The sequence below is a fragment of the Sorex fumeus genome, unplaced genomic scaffold, assembly GCF_029834395.1.
Source record: "Sorex fumeus unplaced genomic scaffold, SorFum_2.1 ptg000047l, whole genome shotgun sequence".
Lineage (NCBI taxonomy): Eukaryota > Metazoa > Chordata > Mammalia > Eulipotyphla > Soricidae > Sorex > Sorex fumeus.
The window spans coordinates 41,026,878-41,051,410 of record NW_026606104.1 but is presented as its reverse complement, the minus strand read 5'-3'; the positions used below and the strand labels follow the sequence as shown (position 1 = coordinate 41,051,410).

General features: G+C 42.5%; 1 protein-coding gene across 2 annotated transcripts in view; it reads right to left on the bottom strand.

Annotated features, from left to right (window-relative positions):
• Positions 1-6,690: 6,690 nt before the first annotated feature.
• Positions 6,691-24,533, bottom strand: part of NIPAL3 (NIPA like domain containing 3) — a 53,986-nt gene continuing 36,143 nt past the window's right edge. The window contains exons 9-13 of one of the 2 annotated variants that reach the window (XM_056122739.1): positions 23,211-23,299; positions 20,669-20,732; positions 15,649-15,743; positions 14,487-14,518; positions 10,717-10,852 (exon numbers count right to left, since the gene is read on the bottom strand). In XM_056122739.1, the coding sequence (XP_055978714.1) occupies positions 14,502-14,518; positions 15,649-15,743; positions 20,669-20,732; positions 23,211-23,299 (265 nt within the window). In that variant the 3' untranslated portion in view covers positions 10,717-10,852; positions 14,487-14,501. Of the gene's footprint in view, positions 10,853-14,486; positions 14,519-15,648; positions 15,744-20,668; positions 20,733-23,210; positions 23,300-24,533 lie in introns of both variants that reach the window. The other variant, XM_056122738.1, reaches the window with a different exon arrangement.

The following is a 24,533-nucleotide window of genomic DNA, read 5'->3' as shown; positions in this document are numbered from 1 at the left end:
AAAAGTGTAGGATTCATCAACTTTATAAGTGAAAAAAACAAAAGCTTCAGAAAAAACAAGTCATGATTAGAATCTGAGTTTCACAGAAATGCTACTACTGAAAGTTTTCTTTCCATTTTCAGTTCTCTTCTACCAAATATTTACAGTAAATTAAGTTTAGTTCCTATAAAGTTCGTCAATAATTTTGCATAAGTTCAGCAAGAATAGAGATAACCATAATTTGTTTTGCTAGAACTCATGACAATACAATACCACTTAACAAGGAGGCTTTACCCAGTGAAGAGTTTCCACACACCCAGTCTATAGGCCTCAGGCCTCTTTGAAGGCTAGAAATCTGTTCTAGCCTTCTTAACCACAGAGAATCCTCAGTTTGTGGGGGAAAAGTGCAATTTCTTCCCGTCCACCTCCACTTTTTTTTTGGTGGTGGTGGGGCATGCCCAGCAGTGCTTAGGGCTTACAACTGACTCTGAGCTTAGGGATCACTTCCGGTAGGATTTGGGGGACCATATGGGACGAAGGGGATTGAGCCAGGGTCAACTGCATGCAAGGCAAATGTCCTACCTGCTGTACTATTACTCTAGCCTCATTTCCCCCCTTTTGTTAGAACGTGTTTCATAAGCTAGTGCTCTTGATTAGTTAAATGACATTTTAGGCCATTAGGCCCTCCCATGTTGAAACCTGAATGATACGGTGATTCACTCCAGTTTTATTTAGGCCCTTGGGAGACTCAGATCTAGGATAGAAGGAATAGTACAATTTACGGAAACTGAGGCAATGATTGGACTTGAGACAAGAATTCAGTGCTTTGAGAATTTAGAACTAGAATTTACTTAAGTACTTGTATATCTTAAGTTTTAAAGCATTTATGGTTTTTTTACATTCTATTCAGAGTCTCAATAATACAACCAGTTATAAAAACTACAAATAATTCATAATTCTTCCTTAATTTATGAAAATATACTGCTATAAAAAATAAAAGAGGCTGGAGAGATAAGCTTAGAAGTTAGGCACTTGCCTTGCATGCAGCCAACCTGGGTTTAATCCCAGTCATCCCATATGGTTCCCCTGAGCCCTTTGGATTAACTCCTGAGCACAGAGCCCAGGAGTAACCCTGAGCATCACCAGCTATGCCCCCAAGTCGAACCAAACCAAATAAACAAAAAATAAGAATACTTAAGATGTTAGGAAGAGAGAAAACTAAATGTTTTAGTTTTCCTTATAATAAGATTAATCTACCACACTGTTCAGAGCCTAAAGAAAAAAAGAATATTAGAAAGGACTAACAAATATTTGACCTTCAAACTAAACTGAACAATCTAAGACTTTATTTCTTTCCTCTAAATTGTGTTTTCAGGTCTCTTCTTAAAGATAAAAACTTAAAGTTTATACGACACTTTGTTTTGGCTATCTGAACTGTGTATATGACCAAATATAGCAAAATCTATAAAAAGCACTTTCAATATTTGGTGAAAATAACATTCTTACTACCATATCTTGAAGCTGGTAAAAATAAAGTCTCTCTATTCTTGAGTATGGCAATTTCAATGACCACAAAAAGCTTGTCTAGAGATGAAGAGGAAAAAAATGAGAACAGAGCCATTTTATTTATTTATTTATTTATTTATTTATTTTTATGTAGGAGTACTGCTATTTATTCAGCCACTGATTAGCTGATTAAATTGGGCATGAATTCCACCTTACTTTTTTTCCCCTTAATTTTATTTATTTTTTCCTTCTTATATTTATTTATTGAATCACTGTGGGAAAAGTTACAAGCTTTCAGGATTATCTCAATCAAACACCTTTCCTTTCACCAGTACTCATTTTTCACCACCAAAAACCCCAATATAATCCCCTCCCACCTCTCCCAATGCCTGTGAGGCAGATGATTTCTACTTAACTCTTCTCTACATTGATTACATTTACATTATTTTGACAAAAGATGCACCATTATTGTTTAGAATTCCCACCCCCCCAACAATCAGAATTGCTGAAAAGGCATTGTGAAATACTTGTTTTCTAAAGCTGGTTATGAGAATCATATAATGTCACGCGGCCGCGATTTTGGATTTCTGCAAAGAGCCAGATAATCACGAGATTGATTTCTGTGCGTCTGGTGTTATGGCTGTGCCGGAGAGCTGCTCATGGGGGGCAACTCGTGACCTCCGTAGGGCGTGAAGGATGAGCTGGTACCGCCCCCCCTTCCCATGAGACTGCAGTTGCCCTGTCACTGCCAGCTCATACCTGGCTTTCCTATAAGCTCTGAGGCGGCGGCCACCTTGCTGAAACAGAGCCATTTTATTTATTTATGTATGTATGTATTTATTTTTTTGCTTTTTGGGTCACACCCAGCAATGCTCAGGGTTACTCCTGGCTCTGCACTCAGGAATTACTCCTGGCGATGCTTGGGGGGGCCATATGGGATGCCGAGGATTGAGCCCGGGTTGGCCCAATGCAAGGCAAATGGCCTACCCGCTGTGCTGTCGCTCCGGCCCCCAACCGAGCCAGTTTAAAATACAAATTTCTCCAGATCAGAGTGATAATATAGCGGGTAGGAAGCTTGCCTTGCAAACTGCTGATAGAGGTTCAATCCCCAGCATCCCATATGGCCCCCTCAAGCCCTGCCAGAAGTGATTGCTGAGTGGAGAGCCAGGAGTATCCCCCGAACATCACCAGGTGTACCCCCCCCAACAATCAAACAGCCCCCCCAAAATAAACCAAAAACAAATTTCTCCATTTCATGAGAGGGAGAAGAGGTTTTTTGTTTGTTTATTTGTTTTTTTAACATACTATTAGCTTTTATTTATTTATTTTTTAAATTTTTATTGGTGAAACATCATGAGGTAGTTGTAGACTTACAAATTTTTGTGCTTCGGTTTCAGTTATACAATGATCAAGTACCCATCCCTCCACCAGTACCCATTCACCACCACTAATCCCAGTATCCCTCCCGCCCCCCATCCCCCGTCCTACCCCGCCTCTGAGGCAGGGCACACCCTTTTGTTCTCTCTCTCCTTTTGGGTGCTGTGGTTTGTAAAAGAGGAATTGAGTGGCAATCATGTTCAGTCTATAATCTACTTTCAGCATGCAGGGAGAAGAGTTCTTAAGATAAACGACATCTCTGCAGCTACTGGGTGTCCAAACACTCCCCCTGTAACAGGATCGGTTCACTGCAAGCAGCCATCAGACACACAGGCTATCTAGCTATTTCAGTTCCCAGCTAACTTGATCCAGGAAGTCCTGGTGGGCTGCTGAGCCAACATCTCTGATCTATGGAAATCAGGGAAGAAGGCCAGCTAGCCCTGAGTGCCATAGTTGGTTCCTGGCTGCCTTTCAAACTCTGCTACTGAACCCAAGTTTGGGTGCTTGTCATGTGAAGGCTGCAATACTGCAAATCCAGATCTTGAAGAGCTTGAGCATTATTCCCTGTTCCAAAGAAAGCACTTGGAGGACCAATGGCTAGAGAATACAGATTTAGTGTTGTATACTTATGAAAGCAGAAAGCAAGATTAGGCTGGTGAGTGGAACCAGCCTAGCAAGCTGAACCAGTTGAGTGAGCAGAACCAGTGGTGGCAGGCTGGTTCTGTACTATAACAGACCGGCTGGTTCTAGTGCCATAACGTAACCAGTGTGGCAGACTGATTCTGGTTTGGGTACCTTAACTACACCAGGACTTTGTCAGAAGGGAATATATATGAATATGTATGTATTTATATACATTTCCATGTATATTATGCAGAACAAAAAATACAATTGGGCTTAGTTGTGAAGATCAGATATTGTACTGGGCACAAAGATATGGATAGCGTCTCTGCTTAATATTTCCATTCTTCCTGGAAGTTGTTTGGTCATTGCACCTCCCAGGGCTGTCTCTGGCTTCCTGGCAGAAAGGGGAGGGCAGTGAAGGAGGCATGACCCTCATTTTCCTCATATTCCACCCCTACCCTGACACCACCACCTGCATATCCTGCAAATCACACGTTTTTGGTGGTGTGTGTGTTGGGGTGGGGGGGCACACTGGAGCAGTGTTCAGGGCTTACTTTTGGTTCTGTGTTCTGGGATCACTTCAGATGGGACTCAAAGGACCATATGAGATGCTGCGGATAGTCTGAGTGGCTGCATCTAAGGCAAATGCCTTATCCACTGCCCTATCTCTTCAGCCTCTACATCACATAATTTTATGAAGTCCCTGGAGTGATGAATCATATCACATATTGCATCCATATTCCACAAATACAGTAGTGTATGCTGTAACTAAACATTATGAACAGTGCTGCCACAATAAACAGCATCATACCGTGGGAAAGGAGGAGATCCAGAGGGAGTTGGGGTATCTTTACAGCATTGTGTGTGAAGCGTAGAACATGTGCCACCTTGCACAGTGGTTCACGTATCTAGTGCCATGTGATTCTCTATGATCACTTTCTATTTTTTTTTTTGGCTATTTTGTTTGTATGAAGAGCCAGTGCATGTTTGGTTTGGTTCAAAGCAGTGACCATATGACTGGTCAGAGCTTCTACCTGGAATTCCAAATTAATAGTTCCATCTTGTGGGTGCAAATTGGATGGAAACTACTGTGCTATCCAGCAGATAGTGTTCAGTCTAGTATACATCCGAATTGGAGTGTGTGCCAGGCAGGACTGCTAACACTCTTCCAGGAAGAGAGGGTCTCATCCAAGTGCACGAATGTACACTTACGTGGAAACCAAATACCCATAAAGTTCTTCTATGAAATAGGGTGACTCCCCCAGTGATTGGTGGAGGATAAAATAGACATTTTCAAAAGCCATCTGCAAGTCATCTTCTCTTCTGCCCTCTCTTGATGCTGCCTGGGAAGTTCCCTAATGCAGAATTTCATTTGTTCAGTTTTCAGTTTCTCACCCTGAGAATGATTCAACCCAATTAAAGAGTTGTGTCTCAATCCTTGACTAAAATGGAAGTCAATTGACAAATCCACCAAGAGCTCTAAGAACTGACAGTGGAGAATTATTCCTGGATATCAGCCAGAGTATCTTTAAATGGCAGCTCCTTCTGGGCTACAGGTGTCTTCTGATGTTCAGAAAAGCAACATAAGTTTTGTGTCGGAGTAATCACTGTACTATTTTCAAGTTTTTCATTCCACTTTGAGTGCCCCTTCTTTCCTTCTCTCTTTCCTTTCTTTCTTACTTGGCTTTTGAGGTCACACCCAGTGATGCATAGGGGTTACTCCTGGCTCATGCACTCAGGAATTACTCCTGGTGGTGTTCGGGGGACCATATGGGATGCTGGGAATCGAACCCAGGTTGTCTGTGTGCAAGGCAAATGCCCCACCTGCTGTGCTATGGCTCCAGCCCCATTGAGTGCCCTTTAGAAAAGGATGGCTTTTAGTTCTGAATCAAAACAAAAAACTAGATAAAGCCAGAAACACTAGATTTGAAATTCATACCAAGATATTATAATAATTTGGGATTTACTCTGGCTTATAGATAAAAGGTAAAACTTATAAAAATGATTAAGTAGACAATAATCTGATATTCACAAAAGAATGTTATTGAAACATATTTTTCTAGTTTCCCAAACTTTACTAAATAATTCTAATAAGTTTAATTTTTTTTTTTTTGTTTTTGGGTCACTCCAGGCAGTGCACAGGGGTCACTCCTGGCTCATGCACTCAGGAATTTTTCCTGGCGGTGCTCGAGGGACCATATGGGACACTGGGAATTGAATCTGGGTCAGCCACATGCAAGGAAAACGCCCTACCCGCTGTGCTATTGCTCTAGCCCTGTAAGTTTAGTTTTGGGGATATGTTTAGTTCTTATTAATTTGGATAGTTATTTTGTATAAATAGAGTAAGAACAGGGATAACATACAAAATCTTTTTATTTACTTTGCTGGAACTCACAACAATAAGGTAACATTAAATCAGGCATTAAATCAGCTAACAGCAATTCTGAACAAGATGGCTTCTCCCAAGGGGAGGTTCTCATACCTTCCAAACTGTAGACCTCAGACCAGTTTGTTTCATTTTCCTCAACTCAGAGAGGGAAGGAAAAGATGATTATTCAATTACACTTTCCTCTTTGTTGTCAGAGAATAGTACTCATGACTAACTATAGCTGAATTACAATTTTGGGTCTCTGGGCATTTCCACATCAAAACTGGAGTGATCCAGTGGTCTGTTCCAGGTCCATGAGGCTCTTGGTAGGACTCATAGTTAGGTGTTTAAGAAATAATGTTAATTCAGGGCAACTAAAGAACAGGATAGGTTTATGTGACAAGGTTTCAGGGTTTTATAAGAATGAATTTCATTAACTGTCAGAGTTTATTTATAATTCCAATAAGTTTTAATTATTGGGCTATCTGATAATCCAAATCCAATCCGGGCTCTCCGAGAGGGGCGGAGGAATAGCCCGGCAAGCTACCGAGAGTATTCGATATGCCAGACACAGTAACAACAAAGTCTCCAATGGGCCCGCTCGAGCAAATCGATGATCAACGGGAGGGCCTAATTATATGTAAGTAAAACCAAACATCCAGTTCTTGGGGCACGCTCAGCCCCTTGCAAGTGCTCACCAGACACATGTGTGGCATGGGTGTGGGATGGGGCAGCAAGGACATAGGTCATTTTCAGCCTCACACATACCTCCACGGGCTAATGCTTCAGCGACTCCAGGAACAGAAGCCAAACAAAAGACTCAAACTCAGTAGGAATCACTGGGATACATTTTTTAATTAAATACCACTTCATCATAATATTTGCACACACATTTTTTTTGAAAAATAAGACATGCCATATTATTAGTCACGAAGTGAACAAAATATAAGCATCCACATAGAATATATTCTAAGGGGGCTTCATTTACACAGCTTCTCAGAGAAACACACAGTTCATTTTTTGCCTATCATCCAGTGTTGGACTGAACTTGGAATTCACAAGGTTTAGGGTAAGGTTTCCCTTTACGTCCCTGGGGGGCTCTGTATGTCCCACAGCATCATGTCGACTATTTTCTACCAGAAATGCTATGGAGAGGGCAATCTGGTTCCCCATCCAGCATTTACTTCCCCCCAACCTGCAGCCCAGTGTGAAGGCATCTCTGACCTGCATTCCATAGAAAGGCCAGGCAAGTGGGGGCTAGAATCCCCTCAGAACTCACAGGCACGAGTCTGGGAAGAACTGGTTCTAGTGTCTGAAAGGGAACCCAGAATCCCAGCCTTTCCCAGAGGTAGACAAATTGGGAGGGGGGGGGGGGCGGAGGGGGAGAAGAGAAAGACCAGAGAATGACTGTAAAGTTTACACCCATTGGCTGACCAAGCTTCAGGGACTGGCCACAAAGGCGGAGAGAGATACTGGATGTTTCATGTTCCTTGGGGCACTCAGGAGAGCTTGGGGATGTCAGAGCTGAGAGTTAAAAAGAGAATCAAGGTTCTGGTTCTGACCTCCTCCCTGTCCTAACAAGGGCTGCTGATTTGCCACTGGTGAAGAGTAGTTGTGAAGTTGGGGACAAAGCCTTGGAGGGTTTGCTCAAGGCAGATTCAGAATTCTGGAGACCAAGGTTCCCTCTCTCTTGATCATCCCAACACCCAGGGACCACACAGAAAAACACCATGCATCTTGGCTCCTCCTTCTTATGTCAGCTTCAAAGTCATTGCCCCAGTCCTGAAGTAGAGGAGTTGCCCAGATGTCCAGGTGGCACTGAACCCATGATCTTCAGTTGACCTGAGATTTCAACTCACTTTGATCCAAGCATCTCATTCTTTTTTTTTTTTGTTTGGTTGATTTCTTGGGGGGGAGGGCACACCAAACTATTCTTAGGGCTTACTCTCAGCTCAGTGCTAAGGGATAACTCCTGGTGCTGTTTGGGGGACCCTGTGGGGTCTTGGGGGTTGAACCTGGGTTTACCATCTGCACAAGTACCTCACCCCCTACACTAGTTCTCTGGCCCCATCTCATTTTTGCCTGACTACAGGTAAAAGATATATAATAACAACAATGAATACCCCCAGATCCCCCAAAAGAAAGCGGGTAGAGAAAGGTGGGAAGGACATAAAAGAACAAATGATCACCTCTGTAGTGACCTTTTTAGGAACCCATGCCACTGTCACTTTCTTCCCTGCTTTCACCTTGGAAAATTGAAATAGCAGCACAATCAACTTTTAATTCCCCTTCGGTATTTTGTTCTTGTAGGCATGTAACTTGACCTTGAAATGTAATTTTTATTCCCTCTTGTCTCCACCCTGTTTAAGACTTTTCTAATCAGAGCAGGCTTTGTCTTTCACTTCCTCAGGAAATTTCAATGGCTTCCAGGCCCCTGGAGATACACATTAAACACTTCAGCCCTCCGTTCCAGGCCCTCCGTGATCTGGTCTCCAATGCTGAGCTCTCCAGACTCATCTCTTGCCTCCTTTCCTAATTCTTTCTTTCCCATTCCTCCTGCCCTATCTCTTTGCAAGTTCCGGCTTTGCATGGGTCCTGATCACCCTAGTTTTACGCCTTACTCAAATCTTAAGCTAGATTTGCCTATCCCACACCTCTGTCAACGAGTGGGGTCCAATTAGTTATCTCCAATTTTAAATACTGTCCCCTTAGCAGCACTGTCAGATCTGTTACTTTCTTTGGTTGCCTACTGTACTTCACACCTGTCAGGTTTGACCCTGCCATAGTTTCCTCGGTCTCTGTGATTCCCCCTGCTGGCCGGGAGAACGGAAATCACTCTTTGTAGACCTTGTCATTCAAATCTTGAGGACAGAGTTAATGCCTCATATATATTGTTGAATTGAATTGATACCTATCTGAAGGAAGAAAGTTATTGTTGCCTTGTTAGGTATATAAGACACAATACAGAAGTGGTTAAAACAATACAGAAGTGGATATCATAGCCAACATGTTGTTACAGACGTTAGTTTTGGAAGTCAAGGTACTAAATCAACATTAAGTACAATCCATAAAAGTTAATGATCTATCAACACTGGTCTATTAACACTGTTATCTTGCCTGTGAGTTAAAGGCTGTTTAGGGAGGCAGTTAAGCATAGATCTAAGTAATCACAGGATGGAGAAATGCCACAGATCCTACGGGGATAATTGACTTGCTAAATGAAGCCCAGAGAAGAAACAAGGAATGGTAGTTCCAACCTTCTCACAGGAATGAACTGGCCCTGGGGGCTTGAGCCGAGCATATCTTTCTGTTATAAGGCTTGTAAGGAGCACGATCCTTGGGGTTACCTGCTTCAGAATCACCTGTGCTCCAGGCTCTTGGGTCCCATCCCAGACTTTCTCTGAATATTTGGAGTCAGTGTACAGGAATCTGCATTTATAAATAACCTCCTTACAGGATATCCTTATGCACATTCGGGCTTGAAAACCTTTATTTGCCATTCTCAAAAATAGACAGTGAGTTTATAGGAAGATAAGCATATACATAGCCAGAAAGAAAGTGCCCTGTTTCTGAGAATTCCTGCTTTCCCCAGAGGCCAGTGTGGGGGTCAGAGGAACAAAAGATCTCCATGGACTCCAAGGACATCAGCCAATAAATAAAGCTGAGTTGTCTATCTATAGAGCAGAGGATGGGGCTGGAGTGACAGTACAGCGGGTAGGGTGCTTGCCTTGCATGCGTCTGGCCCAGGTTTGATACCTGGCATCCCATTTGGTCCCCTGAGCATCGTCAGGAATAATTCCTGAGAGCAAAGCCAGGAGTAACCCCTGAGCATAACTGAGTGTGACTTCCCCACCAAAAAACAAAACAAAACAAAGCAGAGGATGAAGAGAGGTAAATGAGGCCACCTCTGAAATGAGTCCCCCCAATCTGCTAGAGGGTACTGATATGCAGGAAAACACATACAACAGCTAGGTCTTGTCAAACCTTTTTATAAGTGATGTGATCACTTGCAAGAAGAAAAAGGATTTTTTCCCCCCTATGGGCCAATGTATTATCACCTCTGCTTCTGCCCTGTGTTTTCTCCTTTTAGATCATAACTTCTCAGTTCCTTTTGGGGACAAAAATTGATCGAGTAGTTCACAGAACCAAAACCCATCCAGTTTTCAGAGAGGAGCTCAGAGAAACACATCAGGCACATTTTTCCCGGGGAGGGCACAAGCAGAAGTAGACGTGTTCATCCTATAGGGGTGTGGTGGACTGTCTCATCCAGCTCTGGCCCACCTTACCACAGAAAGGTGACAGTGAGCAAGCAGATGTGGAACAGTGAGTGAGAGGCGCAGAGCTCACAGGTCTGCATGGGAAGGGGAAAGAATGACATTGTGAGGTCTCCAGTCTTTCCCTGGATTGGGAAAGAAGCGCAGAATCTCTGCCTTGCTTTTAGTGCTGAAGCATATGGCAACCTTTGGTCACTGGCTGGGGAAGCTCAGTTATCATCTGCAAGATGAGAAAGTCTTTCCCAATTTGGCTCAGGCAGAGGTCCAACTCCACACCTGAACAACAACTGCTCTCAGCCCTCCACCTCTAGCCCTCTCCCTGGTCGCCTGACATTTCAATGGCCAACACAATGGGATCCTCTGCCTTGTCAAGTCTTGGCATCATCTCAGCCCAGAGAGTTCTTGAGTTTTAAAAACAAAAATTAAGATCTGAAAGGCAAGTTTTAGAGTTAAGGGTTCAACCACTTGTCACGGGACTGGAGCAGTTATAAATGGCAGGGAAGTATTTCTCCTTTGGGGTGGGCTCACTCCTTCTTGGTGTGTTCCAGGACTCTGTAGGGAACTCCAGAGGCACTCCGGGAGCTGTGTTCTTCTTGCATGACAGGCAGTGTGGCAGGTGCATAGATCTCAGAAACATTGTCGTTGTTTTCCAGGGCCCCATAGGAAAAAGAAGCTTTGAGGTCAGGCTGGACTGTCATCCCCTTGTCATGCATGTTTTGCATACCTGAAATGAAATAAATCCATTTCCTCCCAATCATTATGTGGTAAGGGGGTCAAAGAAGGCTGCATCTTCCTCTATTCCACTACAGACTAATTATAGTGTTAGGGAACTAATCATGTGCATTGTCAATTTCCTGAATGCTTTAGACTGAAAAAAGAACACCCATAAATATATACCAGAAGTAATAGGGTTGCTAAGCAACAGGGGACAAATCTTCAGGAAATACGCACATCAGGCAGGCCATTGGCACAAGAAACCACCAACTGGCCTGTAAGAGGTGGGAGGTCTATCTGGGCCGCAGGTAGAGTGCAACCTGCACTGTGTTTTGATCATGGTAGATGCCAGCAGTTTTGCTGAGTTAAATCAGGATCTAGAAAACTCCACTGTACTGTCAAATGGTCACTTTTGTGTTGGGGTTATGTGACAAGTAGTATGATGCTCAGAAGGTGACTTTTGACCCTTATCTTTGATCTACATGGAGTGTAAGGTGTGATTTTGCTTATTTGTGGTTATTTGCATGTTGGGTCTCTAGTTATATTTGAAGGCAAAGACATTAATCATTAATTATTTAATTGGGGGTGAGTGGGTTGGGTAATGCCTGGTTGTGCTTAGGGCTTACTTGCTCCTGGCTGTGTCCAGGAATTATTCCTGGTGGGGTTCAGTTTCTCATTAATTCTTTTCATTCCCTCCCCTCTCTTCCCCGCTTCCTCCTTTCCTTTCCTTTTTGGTTTTTGTGCCACACCTGACTGGGCTCAGGGCATATATCTGGGTTTATGCTCAGGAATCACTCCTGGAAGTGTTCTCTGAACCACAGCGGGTGCTGGGGATTGAAGTCAGGTCAGATATTTGCAAGGCAAGCACCTTACCTGCTTACTATGTCACCGGTCCCTGATTCTTCTTTTTCTCTTTTGTTATACTTTAAAAAAAATTTTTTTTTGGGTTTTGTTTTGAATCAACACTCAATGGTATTCAGAGCTTACTCCTGGCTCTGAATTCAGGGATGACTCCTGGTGGTGCTCAGGGGAACAATGGGATGCCACGGATTGAACTCAGGTCAGCCACAAGCAAGAAAGTGCCCTATCTGTTATACTATTACTCTGGCCTCTTAAGTTTTTTATTTTTTTGTTTTTATTTTTATAATTTGCCTATTCTCATTTTTTTCCATTATTATCTTTAACCTTATTCTATAATTCCCTTCCTTAAGTGAGACCTGGTTTTCTCTAAAGCCAATTTTTTTCCTGACAGGGAATTAAGAGCCTTCAAAATTGCAGTCTGGGGAGATAGTTCAAGTGGTAGATTATGCACGAGGACCTGAGTTCTATTTCTAACACTGACAACAACAACAAATAAGAAACTCTTGGTCCCAGAATAAATCATAAGAAATTGAAAGTAAAGTATCTTTTATGAAACTATATTGATAATTACAGCTGACAACTACTGCTTCATATGCCTTTGGCATTGGACAGAGTACTTTAGATGGTAATAATAGGGCTAGAGAGAAAGTACAGTGGGTGAGGTACTTGCCTTGCATATAGTTCACCAAAGTTTTATTCCAAGCACTGCATATAGTCTCCCAAGCCCTATCAGGAGAGATCTCTCAGTCAGGAATGATCCCTGAGTACAGACCCAGGATTAAGCTCTGAGCAGTCAGGTGTCCCCCACTCCCCTAAAATCCAACTAAATGGTAATCACTGCAACAATAACAATAATAATAATAGCTAATAGGAGCAGTTTGTATGGCAAAATAGACCTGGCAAATAGGTCTAAATCGTTATACAGTTTTATTTATTTTGAACCTTATAAGTACCAACAAGGAAAGAAGGCAGCTGAAGGTTAACTAGGTTGCCTGAGGTCACAAAGCTAGGAAACAGCACAGTCTGGGCTGCCACTCAAGCGGCTTCAACTCTGAAGCCCACACACTTAACCCCGAATGCTGTATGTTCTCCCACTACCTTGCACATATCCCCCAAAGTGATGTATCGGAAAAGCCCCACTCACCTCATTTTATGGCTAACAAATGATGAAAATAAATATAAATTCAGAGAGGTGAAGTAACTTGTACAAGATCATACAGCTAATGAGTCAGCGTGAGATCAGAGTAAAAGTCTCTACTTTTACTCTGCAAAAGGCCTGGGAAAACCCAGACTGTGGAGAGCCCTTTGCTTCTGTATTCCATGAGTCTTAGCAGTTAGTCCTTTGAAGGGTACAGTTTGGATCTGGTGGGTTCTCGTTGGAGAGGAAGGAGTGAAAGGGGTGCCTGTTTTTAGGTAAGAGAGTTGACTTAACTGGGTAAGGTAAGAACTTGGAGTTATATTTTTTTCAATCACCTTAGCTTTTGGGTCCTGCCTACATTCTGCAAAGACCCTTTGGGTTTATTGACTTATTGCAAGGAGGGAGCCAGACACTGTGGGCAGCCATGGTGTCTTTCCAATAAGGGGATGTTGGGAACTGTTATGGGATTAGCACTTGTGAAAGGTAATTTCAGGGAGGGTTAAAGGAGGCAGGACTTGGGTTTGGATTCGATGCTGTCAGGAAGGGAGGATAATTCAACAATTGGGGATCTTAATAAATCTTAACTAGATGGGGAGAGACAAGACTGAAGTTACAGCTATAATTGTTGAGGAAGCAGTGGTCGCTTACATTAGCCAGGATGGGGGGAAGCTGGTTCTTTCTGAGGTTTGTACAATGTTCATGTGTTCATACAAAAATGGAGTGGTTGTTTTTGATTCATCCAATCACAGAGTGACTGTGTCTGATGCTGATATTCTGTGAAATTGTTTGTGTTCAGCCAAAGCCCAGCAAGGCCCAGCTTCTAAGTATCAGGGTTGCTTTTGGCCTTTCTCATTTTTCAGAAATCTTTCAAATGCTGGCATTACTATTAGCCTCTTCCAATCATCACATGAAGAACATTTTTGGAATATAAATGCTTCTTGAATAATAAGTATGGGTCTGTGGCACACAGATATTTTAGGCAGATAGAAAACAGGGTTCCAATGCCTAACAGGGATACCACATTACTTGAAAAATAATTATTTTAAATTGTTTTACTCTTCATCTTGGTATTAGATTAGACAAGAGTTTTAAATGTTCAGCATTTTTAAAGAAAGGAATAGAAACTAAAATCAAATGTAACCAACCAGGCATCTACCATATCCCAAATACTGTGCAAGGGCCTTTTACCACATGACTCCATTGCCCAGAGAGAAGGAAATTAACAAATGAGGGTCAGAGGCCTTGGAAGAGCTGTCTGGATGCTCAAGGTCACAGAGCACAGGTGTTAGAGCTGAAATTTGAATTCAGGTTCAACTGAATCCTAAGCCTCCACTCTTCATAGCGCAGTGGGGTTATCTATCCAGAAGCTTCCTGACCTGATGCAGCAAATAGGTCAGGGTCTTCTTTCTTTGCATCTGACTTCCTGCTAGTGAAAAGGCACACTGAGGGAGCAGGGAGTCAGAGCCACAAACATCACAGCATCTAAGATCTAAGATTACCTCCAGTCCCTTCTACTTCCCATCAGAGAAAACACATCTGTAAATATGCATATGCAAAAACTTAGATATGTACACATACAGTTTACAAACACACAAACACACATATACATACACATACTTGCACACACACAGAGTTGACACCTCACCTATCTGGAATTCAGCTATCCAGCGCCCTCATCTATCCGGAACACAGCCGAGAAACAAGGAAGTAAGCAAAAAAGGCATCTCAGCAGCCAGATTAGATGTTGTATAAAGTCCATGCACTAAAGCTCATGCACTTAATCCCTACAAGAAATTTCAAGTCCCCAATTCAGAACTTATTTAATTTTTACACAATTCAAACAAATCTGGTCAAATGCAAAGACTGACACAGAGTTGCTCTATGCAGGCAGGCTGGTAACAGCAAGAATGACAGACAACAGCTTAATAGCAGGAGATGAGAAAAAAAAAGCAAACAGTAAAGTCTTGGGACCATTAATATTGCAGCACAGAGTATCTTATAAAGCAGTACTTGGTACTTAGTGTGGTTATATTTTGTTCACAAGATTAAATGAAGGGTGAAGGTACATTTGTCTTTAGGAGAGATTTTATCACATATGCTAAAATAAAAAAAATATAGGGGTTAAAGAGTAAAAGCTAGTGGTCACTGGCAACCTGAAGAATTCAGGTCAGCAAACTAAATGCTAGTCCCATCTGAACCTTTTTCATTTGGACCCTTTAGGCTTGACAGGCACTTTCCAGTTTTTCAAAAGCCCTGCTACTTCCGTTCATGCAGTATGTAACCAATTTACACATTTGTTTCTGTATGGCTTAAAGACATTTGAATTTACATTTCTTTCACAGTTTGAACCCATAGTTCTCTGGGAAATCAGACTTTCCACAGAACAATTCACTGACTTGTAGAATCCAAAGTATGCTGTATAGTATTTGAATGTCCTTCATTCTATTTTCCCTGTCCTCTCTGATCATTCCATTTCAAAGAATGTATGTTCCCTTTTGTAGGCATGAAGCCTTGTGCTGCAGATCATAATTACATCCAGTGTGAATCAGGATTGTCTTGAAAACATCCTGAAATAGACATGGGAACTGGCAAGATGTGCTTAAAGCCAAGAGAGGTGTCTCAGCCATTGCTTCCTCTTTTGCAAACCAAGATTTAAAAATGGAAAGAAACAGACAGTCACACCATAACGGCACAGCACACCTTTCCTGCACCAAACCCAGTGGCTGGGTTTCTTTTTCTAAACAGGCAGTAGCCATCATTCTGTACGGATAGGCTGGCCAGCGGGACATAGAGGGTTTCAGCGTTACCTGGCATGGCATCCATGGAAATATAGGGTTCAAATGGAACAGCCTTCTTCCTGTTACGGGTGATTAAGAAGACGCCCAAGAATGCAATGAGGCACCTGAGGAATGAACATAAGGAAGAGAAATAAGACTGGAGCAAGGTCGTAGAGACACATTTAAATTTAGGACATAGGAACAGGTAAAACCCAGGTATATAGGGGGGTTTCCGGCTGCAGAGAGAACATGCTGATGAGCAGCTTTTAGGCCTGAGTTCAGCAGGGAACAGATGTTAGACGAATGATAACAGCTTGTACAGCCCCACGCACCCGGCATTTACACAAACCTTAATCGGAACCAGTTAGTCTCTCCTGGGCAAAACTCTCACAGTTCTTCACTTTCACTTAGCCTATAGCTCAAAACCCCATCTTTAAAAATTAATTTCATTTAAAAAATGTATGACCTAAATTCCATCAACCCAGGAATAGAGAAAACTGAAAATTTCAGCAGTCATTCTCTCCTGAGTATATTCTCTCCCGGATATATGTATGTGTATATATATATATATATATGTATATATATATATATATTTCCTTCCAGCGGAATCTTAAAAATTTTTCTTTTCCCTAGAGTTTGGATAAACCAGCCCTTTCTAAAAATTAAGTAAAATGCAGTAACGTGCACAAACCCTAAAGACAGAGCTTGATAAATTGTATGTGTATGCATGATCCAGGCCGATGGAGAAGACAATGCCACGTGCCCTCGCCCAGCTCGGTTTTCCCTGTGACCTTCCTAATTCATGCCAATCCTTCCCCAAAGCTAACTACTATTGCCTCACTACAGATGTGATCTCCCCATTCCTGAGCTTTTTGTGACATCATGTGATATCTTATGAGATCACAGAATGCACTCCTTGTGTTAGCATTTTCACTTAGATGTTTTAGTTTAGGTAACATGGGTACAATATTATCAATGTTTGTGGGTTTGTTTTTTCTCAGTTTTTTGGGGGGGTCACACCCGGCAATGCACAGGGGTTACTCCTGGCTCATGCGCTCAGAAATTACTCCTGGTGGTGCTTGGGAAACTATATGGGATGCTGGGAATAGAATCCGGGTCGGCCGTGTGCAAGGTAAATGCCCTACCTGCTGTGCTATCGCTCCAGCCCAATGTTTATGGTTTTGATGTACACAGTTATTGTACCCCGTCACCACCTCTACCATTGTCTTTGTTATTTTCAGTCCATTTCTTCTTTCCTTCCCCACCCCCGCCTCTCACTGCTAGTAAACTTGAGTTTTGTAATCTGAGGCCAAGGTTTGTCATTATTTAGCTCTGCCAATTCCCTCATTTTATTTCTCTCTATGCCGCAGATAAGTAGGATCAGCCTGCATTTGTGCTTCTCCTCTAATATCTTCCAGTTCCAACCAAATTGTAGTGAACTGTAAGACTGCATCTCTTATTGAAAAGAAATTTCAATGTACATTATTGTGTATATACACCACGACTTCTTTATCCATTTGTATGTCATCGGACATTTGGATCGTTTCCATGTCCTGGCTGTTATGAGTGCTACAGTGAATATGGGTTTGCATATTTCTATTCAAATTAATGTTTTGTGTTTTGGGTGTGGATAAATGCCATGAAGTGGGATTGCTGAGTCATATGGGAGCTCTATTTTCTTGAGGAATCTCCATTGAGGCTAAACCAGAGGACATTACCACCCACAGTGAGTGTGGGTTCCTTTCTCTCTACATCCCCACAACTGCTCCTTCCAGTCTTCTTGATATATGCTATTTTCAGTCTTAGTGTCCTTTTGATTTATATTTCCCTAATAAGTGATGCTGAATACTTTTTAATTTTTTTTTCTTTTCAGGTCACCCCCAGCGATGTTTAGAGGTTAGTCCTGGCTCTGCACTCAGGAATTATCCCTGGCGGTGCTTGGGGGACCATATGGGATGCCGAGGATTGAACCTAGGTCAGCCACTTACAAGGCAAATACCCTACCTGCTGTATTACAGCTCCGGCCCTGAACACTCTTTCATATGCCTCAGGAGATCAGTTTGTCCTCTTCAGGCGCAAGCATGTTCAGTCTCTATTTTTTTTTTAATATTTTGGTTTTTATATTTTACTGTTTTATTTTTGAACTTTGTGAGTGCTTTATCCACCTTAGAATTATCTATTTTTTGTTTTTCTTTTTGTTTTCTGACACACCCAGAGATACTCAGGGGTTACTCCTGGCTCTCCACTCAGGAATTATTCCTGGTGGTGTTCGGGGGACCACAGGAATGCTGGGGATCAAACCCAAGTTGGCTGCAAGCAAGGCAATCTCCCTATTTGCTATACTATCTCTCTATCCCCCTGAATTATCTCTTTATCTGATATATGATGTGCAAATATTTTTTTCCATCTTAGCCTGAGTTTATTTTGCCACATATACCTTTTTAAATTTGATGTATCTCCACTGTTCCTTTATTTTGGCTCTGATCTTGATGACAATGGGTATTTGTGGCATTGTGCCCTGTAACTGTTACAGCACTATGTTCTAGCTGGCCTGGGCGCATTAAGATTACTTAATGGTTACTGGTCTCTTAAGATTGATGTGGCATCCCAGTCCACCTGACTTGGGCAGTGACTGGTGACTGAGGTTACATATACCCAGTAACAACTGTTCAGCAAGCTAATCCTCATACCTATGGGTTCTTTTCCCCCCAGCATTTGCCTATGCTAGTTTCAGGATGCCAACTTCAAACCATGGCCTAGTGGGTGGGGCTCACCTCCAGGAAGTCTGCTACCCGCTGCCCCTTCTAGGATGGCAGCACCTAGTTGCTTCCACAGGAATAGCGGCCCCCAGCTGTAGTCTGGGAAAACTGCCCCTGTCTGTGCCGTAGTTCCTGTCTCTCTGACATAGTGGGCAAGGTGCAAAACTAAACCTCTTTTGGTCCTTTGCACTTGGTGTTCTCCAGCTTCAGTTTAAGATTACGTCTGGTGCATCTACTTTGGAGGAGCTTCCTTTGGTTCTGAGCTCAGTGAATCTACAAGGCTGTCAGACTGTAGGGCAGCTTGAACCCGAATGATAGGGCCTAGACTGTATTGGGCGTTGGGTGTGGGCAAGGTATGGTTATGACTCCTGTTGGTGGAGTTCACATTGGAAATCACTTCTTTCAGTCTGGGCGAGGTTTGGTTTTACCTTTTGTTAGATTTAACAAGAGGCAAAATTCTACTGGGCATGGCTCATCTTGGATAACGGCTGCTCCCTGCTGGCCCTGGGAGCAACAGTCCTCTGTGTTGGACTCGACAAGCTCCAAGCATGCTTTTGATTTACTTAGGATTGAGATCAAGCTGATATTCTGTAAGTCCTTTGTGTTCAGCTCCCTTTTGCCCTAGTTTGATGTTTTCTGCCTGGTTCCAGCATACCAGGCTTCTGGTTCCCCTTTTATTTTATTTTTTTCCAGCCTCTGTTTCTTCCTTCCCTTCCCCAGAGGAAACATTCCTTAGCTCTGGACTTGTTCACAATTCTTTTGTTTCTCAGGAGTTGAGTCACCCTGAGGTAATGGCTGTTTTCTCTAGTGAAGTTTTTCAGTGAGGCTGATTATGGGGTGCTGCGCCCTGGTCAGTGATCATGTGTTCTCTGTGTTGTGCCGCCAGAGCTCCCATAGATCTGTTCGTTCCAGCCATCTTGGCTCTGCCCTCTGTTGTCTCGCTCAAATGTTTATAAGATTGATCTACTTTATTGAAGATATTGGTTGTTCATTGTTTTTAAGCATCACATGGAATTGTTTGAGTGCACTGCAGTTTGTTTCCACTGTCCTGTTCACGGACAATTGGGGCCTACTGTGAATAGTGCTACTAGAATTTTCACGCACGAGTCACTTTGTCAATATGTTATGTGCTCATTTCTTTTGGGAATTTATCTAGATGTAAAATTTCTGGATCTTAAAATTCAAACATCTGGGACTGGAGTGATAGTACAGCAGTTATAGTGTTTGCCTTGAATGCAGCCAACCCAGGTTCAAATTCCACAATCCCATTTGGTCCCCAGAGCATACCAGGAGTGATTCTGAATACATAGCCAGTTGTAACCCCCGAGCATCACTAGGTGTGGGCCCCCCAAAAAAACAAAAATTAAAATCCAAACATCTATGCATGTAAAATATGTGTAGCTTTTCCATTTAACGTATTCCAGTCATGGTCCTATGTCACTATCTATAGGCTGACCTCTATTTTCCAGAATAACAGGATAATTTTGGGGGGATGCTTTGTTTTGTCTTTTTGGGTCACACTTAGCTGTGCTCAGGTGTTACTCCGGCTCTGCTCTCAGGGATCATTCCTGGTGGGCGTGGGGAACCATATGAAGTGCAGGAGATTGAACCTGGGATGACTGTGTGCAAGGCAAGTGCCCTAACCACTGTACCATCTCTCTGGTCCCCATGGATACTACTGTTTAAAATATAAATATTCCATAATTTATTTAACATGTATTCTAACACTGGCATTTAGGTTGCATTCAGTTTGTTTATACAATCAATTTAACAGTGATCTCAGAGCACAGAGCCAGGAATAAGTTCTGAGCAGAGCAGATGTGGTCCCCAAATAAACAAAGTATGCTTATGTAAAATTTCAACTGATGTGGCCTGATTTTTCTCCAACATAAAACAACCCCTCACGGAGAGTTAGTCTCCTGGTCTCCATGCCCATGTGGAATATTCTCAATCTATTAGTTTTTGTGCAATGATGGTATCTCTTGTAGCTTCAATTATGTTTTTATTTTTAATCTGAGGAGAACTTGTAAGTCTTTTCACGTGTCCAAATGTGATAATTTAGAAATGACAAGGAGATTCAACTGCAAAAGAAAAGAAAGGGGGAAAAGACAAAGCCCTCTGGAGAGTTAACATGCTAACCACTAGGGACAAAGCTCCAGATCCCAGCTGCTCCGGTGGCCCTAAAAGATTGTTTGAGAGGATGAGGCAAACTTGGAGAGAAAGAGGCAACATCCCAGAATGTTACATGCAGCATCCCAGCACCCTGGGGCCAGGAAGCAAGTAGAACTTACCCCAGTGCAAACATGCAGATATGCAGCACATCCTCCCCAAGGAAGTCCAGGTAAAAGACAGCACCTGTGCAGCAAGGATTACAACATATAGGTGAGATGTTTTCAAATTCCCTTCTTGCCAAGCTGTCTAGGTCTTGGCGAGGCTCTCTTCCTTTCAGGAAACCAAAATGGTCAGAAAAATACTATGTCTGGAGAAACAGCAGGCAAGTAGAATAAAAGCCCTTTGAAGCAACAAAATTATTTCTCCCATCCTCCTTCCAGTCCCCTTACCTCCATTTATTGTTAATATTTTTATTTTGAGATATTATTAAATTCATAAACATTGTCCAGAATATCCATATAAACTGTACGCAGATTCGCCTAGGGAGAAAATGCCGTTGAGAAATCATAGGCCAGTTTTTATACATACTCTTTCCACTCCCCTCCCTTTCTTACAGTGGATAAATAGGGTTTAGCATTTAAGCTGACAGCTGGCTAGCAGATGTCAAGCCTGCAGATCCACTTCAATGCTGTATTCCTGAGCTTCTGCTCTATGCTTGACTGCTGGCTGGTGGAGAATGCTGTTGGTAAGTAAATTCATTTTGACTAAATCAGAGTTCTTTTATTGTTTGCTTGTTTGTTTTTACTTGGGGGCTATTCCTGGCACAGGGTGTGGTGCTTGGATTCACTCCTGGTGGTGCTTGGGGGACAGAAACATGGGGCTCCCGTATGCAAAGCATGTTCTAAGTTACCTCTTTGACCCCTGGACTATAGTTCTTCTTCTTTTTTTAAAATTGAATCACTGTGAGATACACAGTTACAAACTTGTTCATTATTGGGTTTCTCACACATTTCCTACCACCATGCCTCCAGTTTCCCTCCCAACATCCTTCCCTCCCCAGCCCTCCCCAACCAGCCTGCCTCTATAGAAGGCACTTTTCCTTCTTACTTTCTCTTTCTTTCTAGACTATAGTTCTTTTTTCTTTTTCTTTTTCTTTCATATCCAGTGATGCTCAGGGGTAACTCCTGGCTCTGCACTCAGGAATTACTCCTGGAAGTGCTTGGGGGACCATATGGGATGCCGGGGATTGAGCCTGAGTCGGCCACATGCAAGGCAAATGCCCTACCTGCTGTACTATTGCTCGGGCCGCTCTTTCTGGATTATAGTTCTCTCCCTCTCTTTTTTTTTGCGTTTTGGGGTCACACCTGGTGATGCACAAGGGTAACTCCTGGCTCTGCACTCAGGAATTACCCCTGGAGGTGCTCAGGGGACCATATGGGATGCTGGGACTCGAACCTGGGTTGGCCGTGTGCAAGCAAACACCCTACCTGCTGTGCTATCGCTCCAGCCCCCTGGACTACAGTTCTTGACCATGACTTAAGTCTTCGCATTTCATTACCTTCCAGGCTGCTGAATCAATGCAACATGAGATCATTCTCATATCACAGGCTCTGCAGGCCTTGTGGCCTGCTTGTTCCTACTGCTGTGTGTGGCACTTAGGGCGCCAATGTGCAGGGAAACACACATGGTTCTACATTCAGGCATTCCTTTAGGGAAGAATCTTCTTTTGGCTCTTATTGAGAAAACACAATCTTTTCACTTTGAAGATCTGAGCCGCCATTACTGCTTTTAGACAACAAACTCTGACTTGTAGCTTCTTACACCATTTCAGAAAGAAAATTAAGTGGGAGGGAGAGATTGCTCTGCAGTAAAGCATATTCCTTACATGTGTGAGGCTCTATGTTCAATTCATGGCACCACAAAATATAGAAATATAGAAAAAAAATATAGAAAACATTTTTTATGGGATGGAGCAGAAGACAAAGAATAAATTAAAATAATATAGCTTATTGGAAATTTGTTGTGTTGTTGCTTCATAAACTCATTACATCCGAAAGTTATATAAGGGCTGGAGAGATATCTCAAAGGACTGGGGTGTAGGACTTGTATATGAGTGCCCTGGGATTGACCAATGCATAGTTCTCTGAGCACCACTGAGTGCCAAACTGCATGGGAGGCCCTGGGGGGGGCAGCACTTCTGGGCCCAAGTAGGGCTGCACTGCTGTGCCCAAGCATTAAACCTTCAAGCTTGTATAGCCAGTCTGAGAATAACCAGGAGTGGTCCCTGGGATCTCTGAGCACTAGTTAGGAACACCCACATATATCTCCAATAAAACGCTACATAGAAGACACTTGTGGTCTCTTGGAGTGACCACAGTAGATGGTATGGAGTTGGCAAAAATTAACAAACCTAGCACATAAAAGTGCCCAGTACAGGACATTTGGAGGACAGATATTTCCATGCTAAGAAGCAGTGTTATTACTCCCATTTTATAAGGTAGAACTGAGGCACAGAGAAGTCCAGAATTGTGCTATGAGGGAAACCTGTGTCTCTTCAGCTCTAAATCCTAAACTTTCCCCCATGAGATTATATCTACAGCTCTGACAGGCAGGAAAACAGAATGGGCCTTCCGAAAGAGTTAGCCTCTCTGTCTACACTGGGGTCAGGTCCCTACTGCCAAGTTAGAAGACAATCAGTATGGAGCAGTGGGGCTCACTTACCTGCTGTGATAGCCAAGGTTGTGGATAGAACGTAGCCCACACTGGCAACCAAAGAAGAGTCATACATCTGTGAGGCTTGACTTAAAAACCTTCAATACAAAAATGCCCTGGTTAGAGGGACATGGGGAACACTGATGACAATAGACCTAGTCTGAAATAGTAAGATGTATGAAGAAACATTCCTTGGGTTTGTAAAGATGCCATCCTCATGTACATGTAGGGCTGGGGTGCACATCGACTCCCATTCTTCCCTATACTCAAAACCTGAACCCCATTCGTACTCCGCAGGCAGACCATGTCCCCTGGGCCTCACACCTTTGTCCACATGCCTTGTGCCTAGAAATATCGTGCCTCTCCACCCCACCAAAAAGAGCCCCTCCTCGCCACATTCCAAGAGACTCATAACACTTACCAGGTTCTGTCAATCATTAGAACAATTTTTTAAAAAGATTTTTAAAAAGATTTTAAAATTTAAAAAACTTTTAAAAAAGAACTTTTCTACTTAAGATATAATGTTTGGGGGGCTGGAGTGATAGCACAGCAGTAGAGCATTTGCCTTGCATGCGACTGATCTGGGTTCGATTCCCAGCATCCTATATGGTCCCCCGAGCACTCCCGAGTAATTCCTGAGTGCAAAGCCAGGAGTAACCCCTGTGCATTGCTGGGTGTGACCCAAAAAGCCAAAAAGAAAAGGTATAATATGATGATTGTAATAAATATAAGGAAAAGTGAGAAGGTGAGAATCTTTCCCAACTTCCTTCAAGCATCAATACTACTGTTACTGGAATGCACAAGAGGTCATTTCTAAGGAGCATTTTATTTCTTAGAATCATTTTTATTGAGGTACCAGGATCTACACTACTGCTAGTTATACTTTTCATGCACATCATCCTGACATCCCACCCATTACCACACTGCCTGCTTCCCCCCACCAGAGTTCCCAGGATCCCTCCCAGCGCCCCCTCCTATGGAAGCTCAGTTTTAGAGACAAAAATCTCCAGTTCTGACGACTTTGACTAATTGCTGTTTCCTCACTGTTTCTTTTTAATCCCACATACAGAGTACTTAAAAAAAATTTATTGTGGAGGTGGTGACTCCTACATACATAGAGATGTGTATAGATAGACTCCTGAATTCTACAGAATTATAGATCAGTAAGTTGGTATTTTTTTTCAAAAATAGTATCTTTATTTTTTATAAGTATATAAATAAAAAATTCATACTATGACTTAGCTAATACATTAAAATATTTTGAATAGGTAAATCCTTCAAATGTAAAATTTAGTAAGGAGAATTAAGAAAAATTTAAGGGGAAAATTTGAA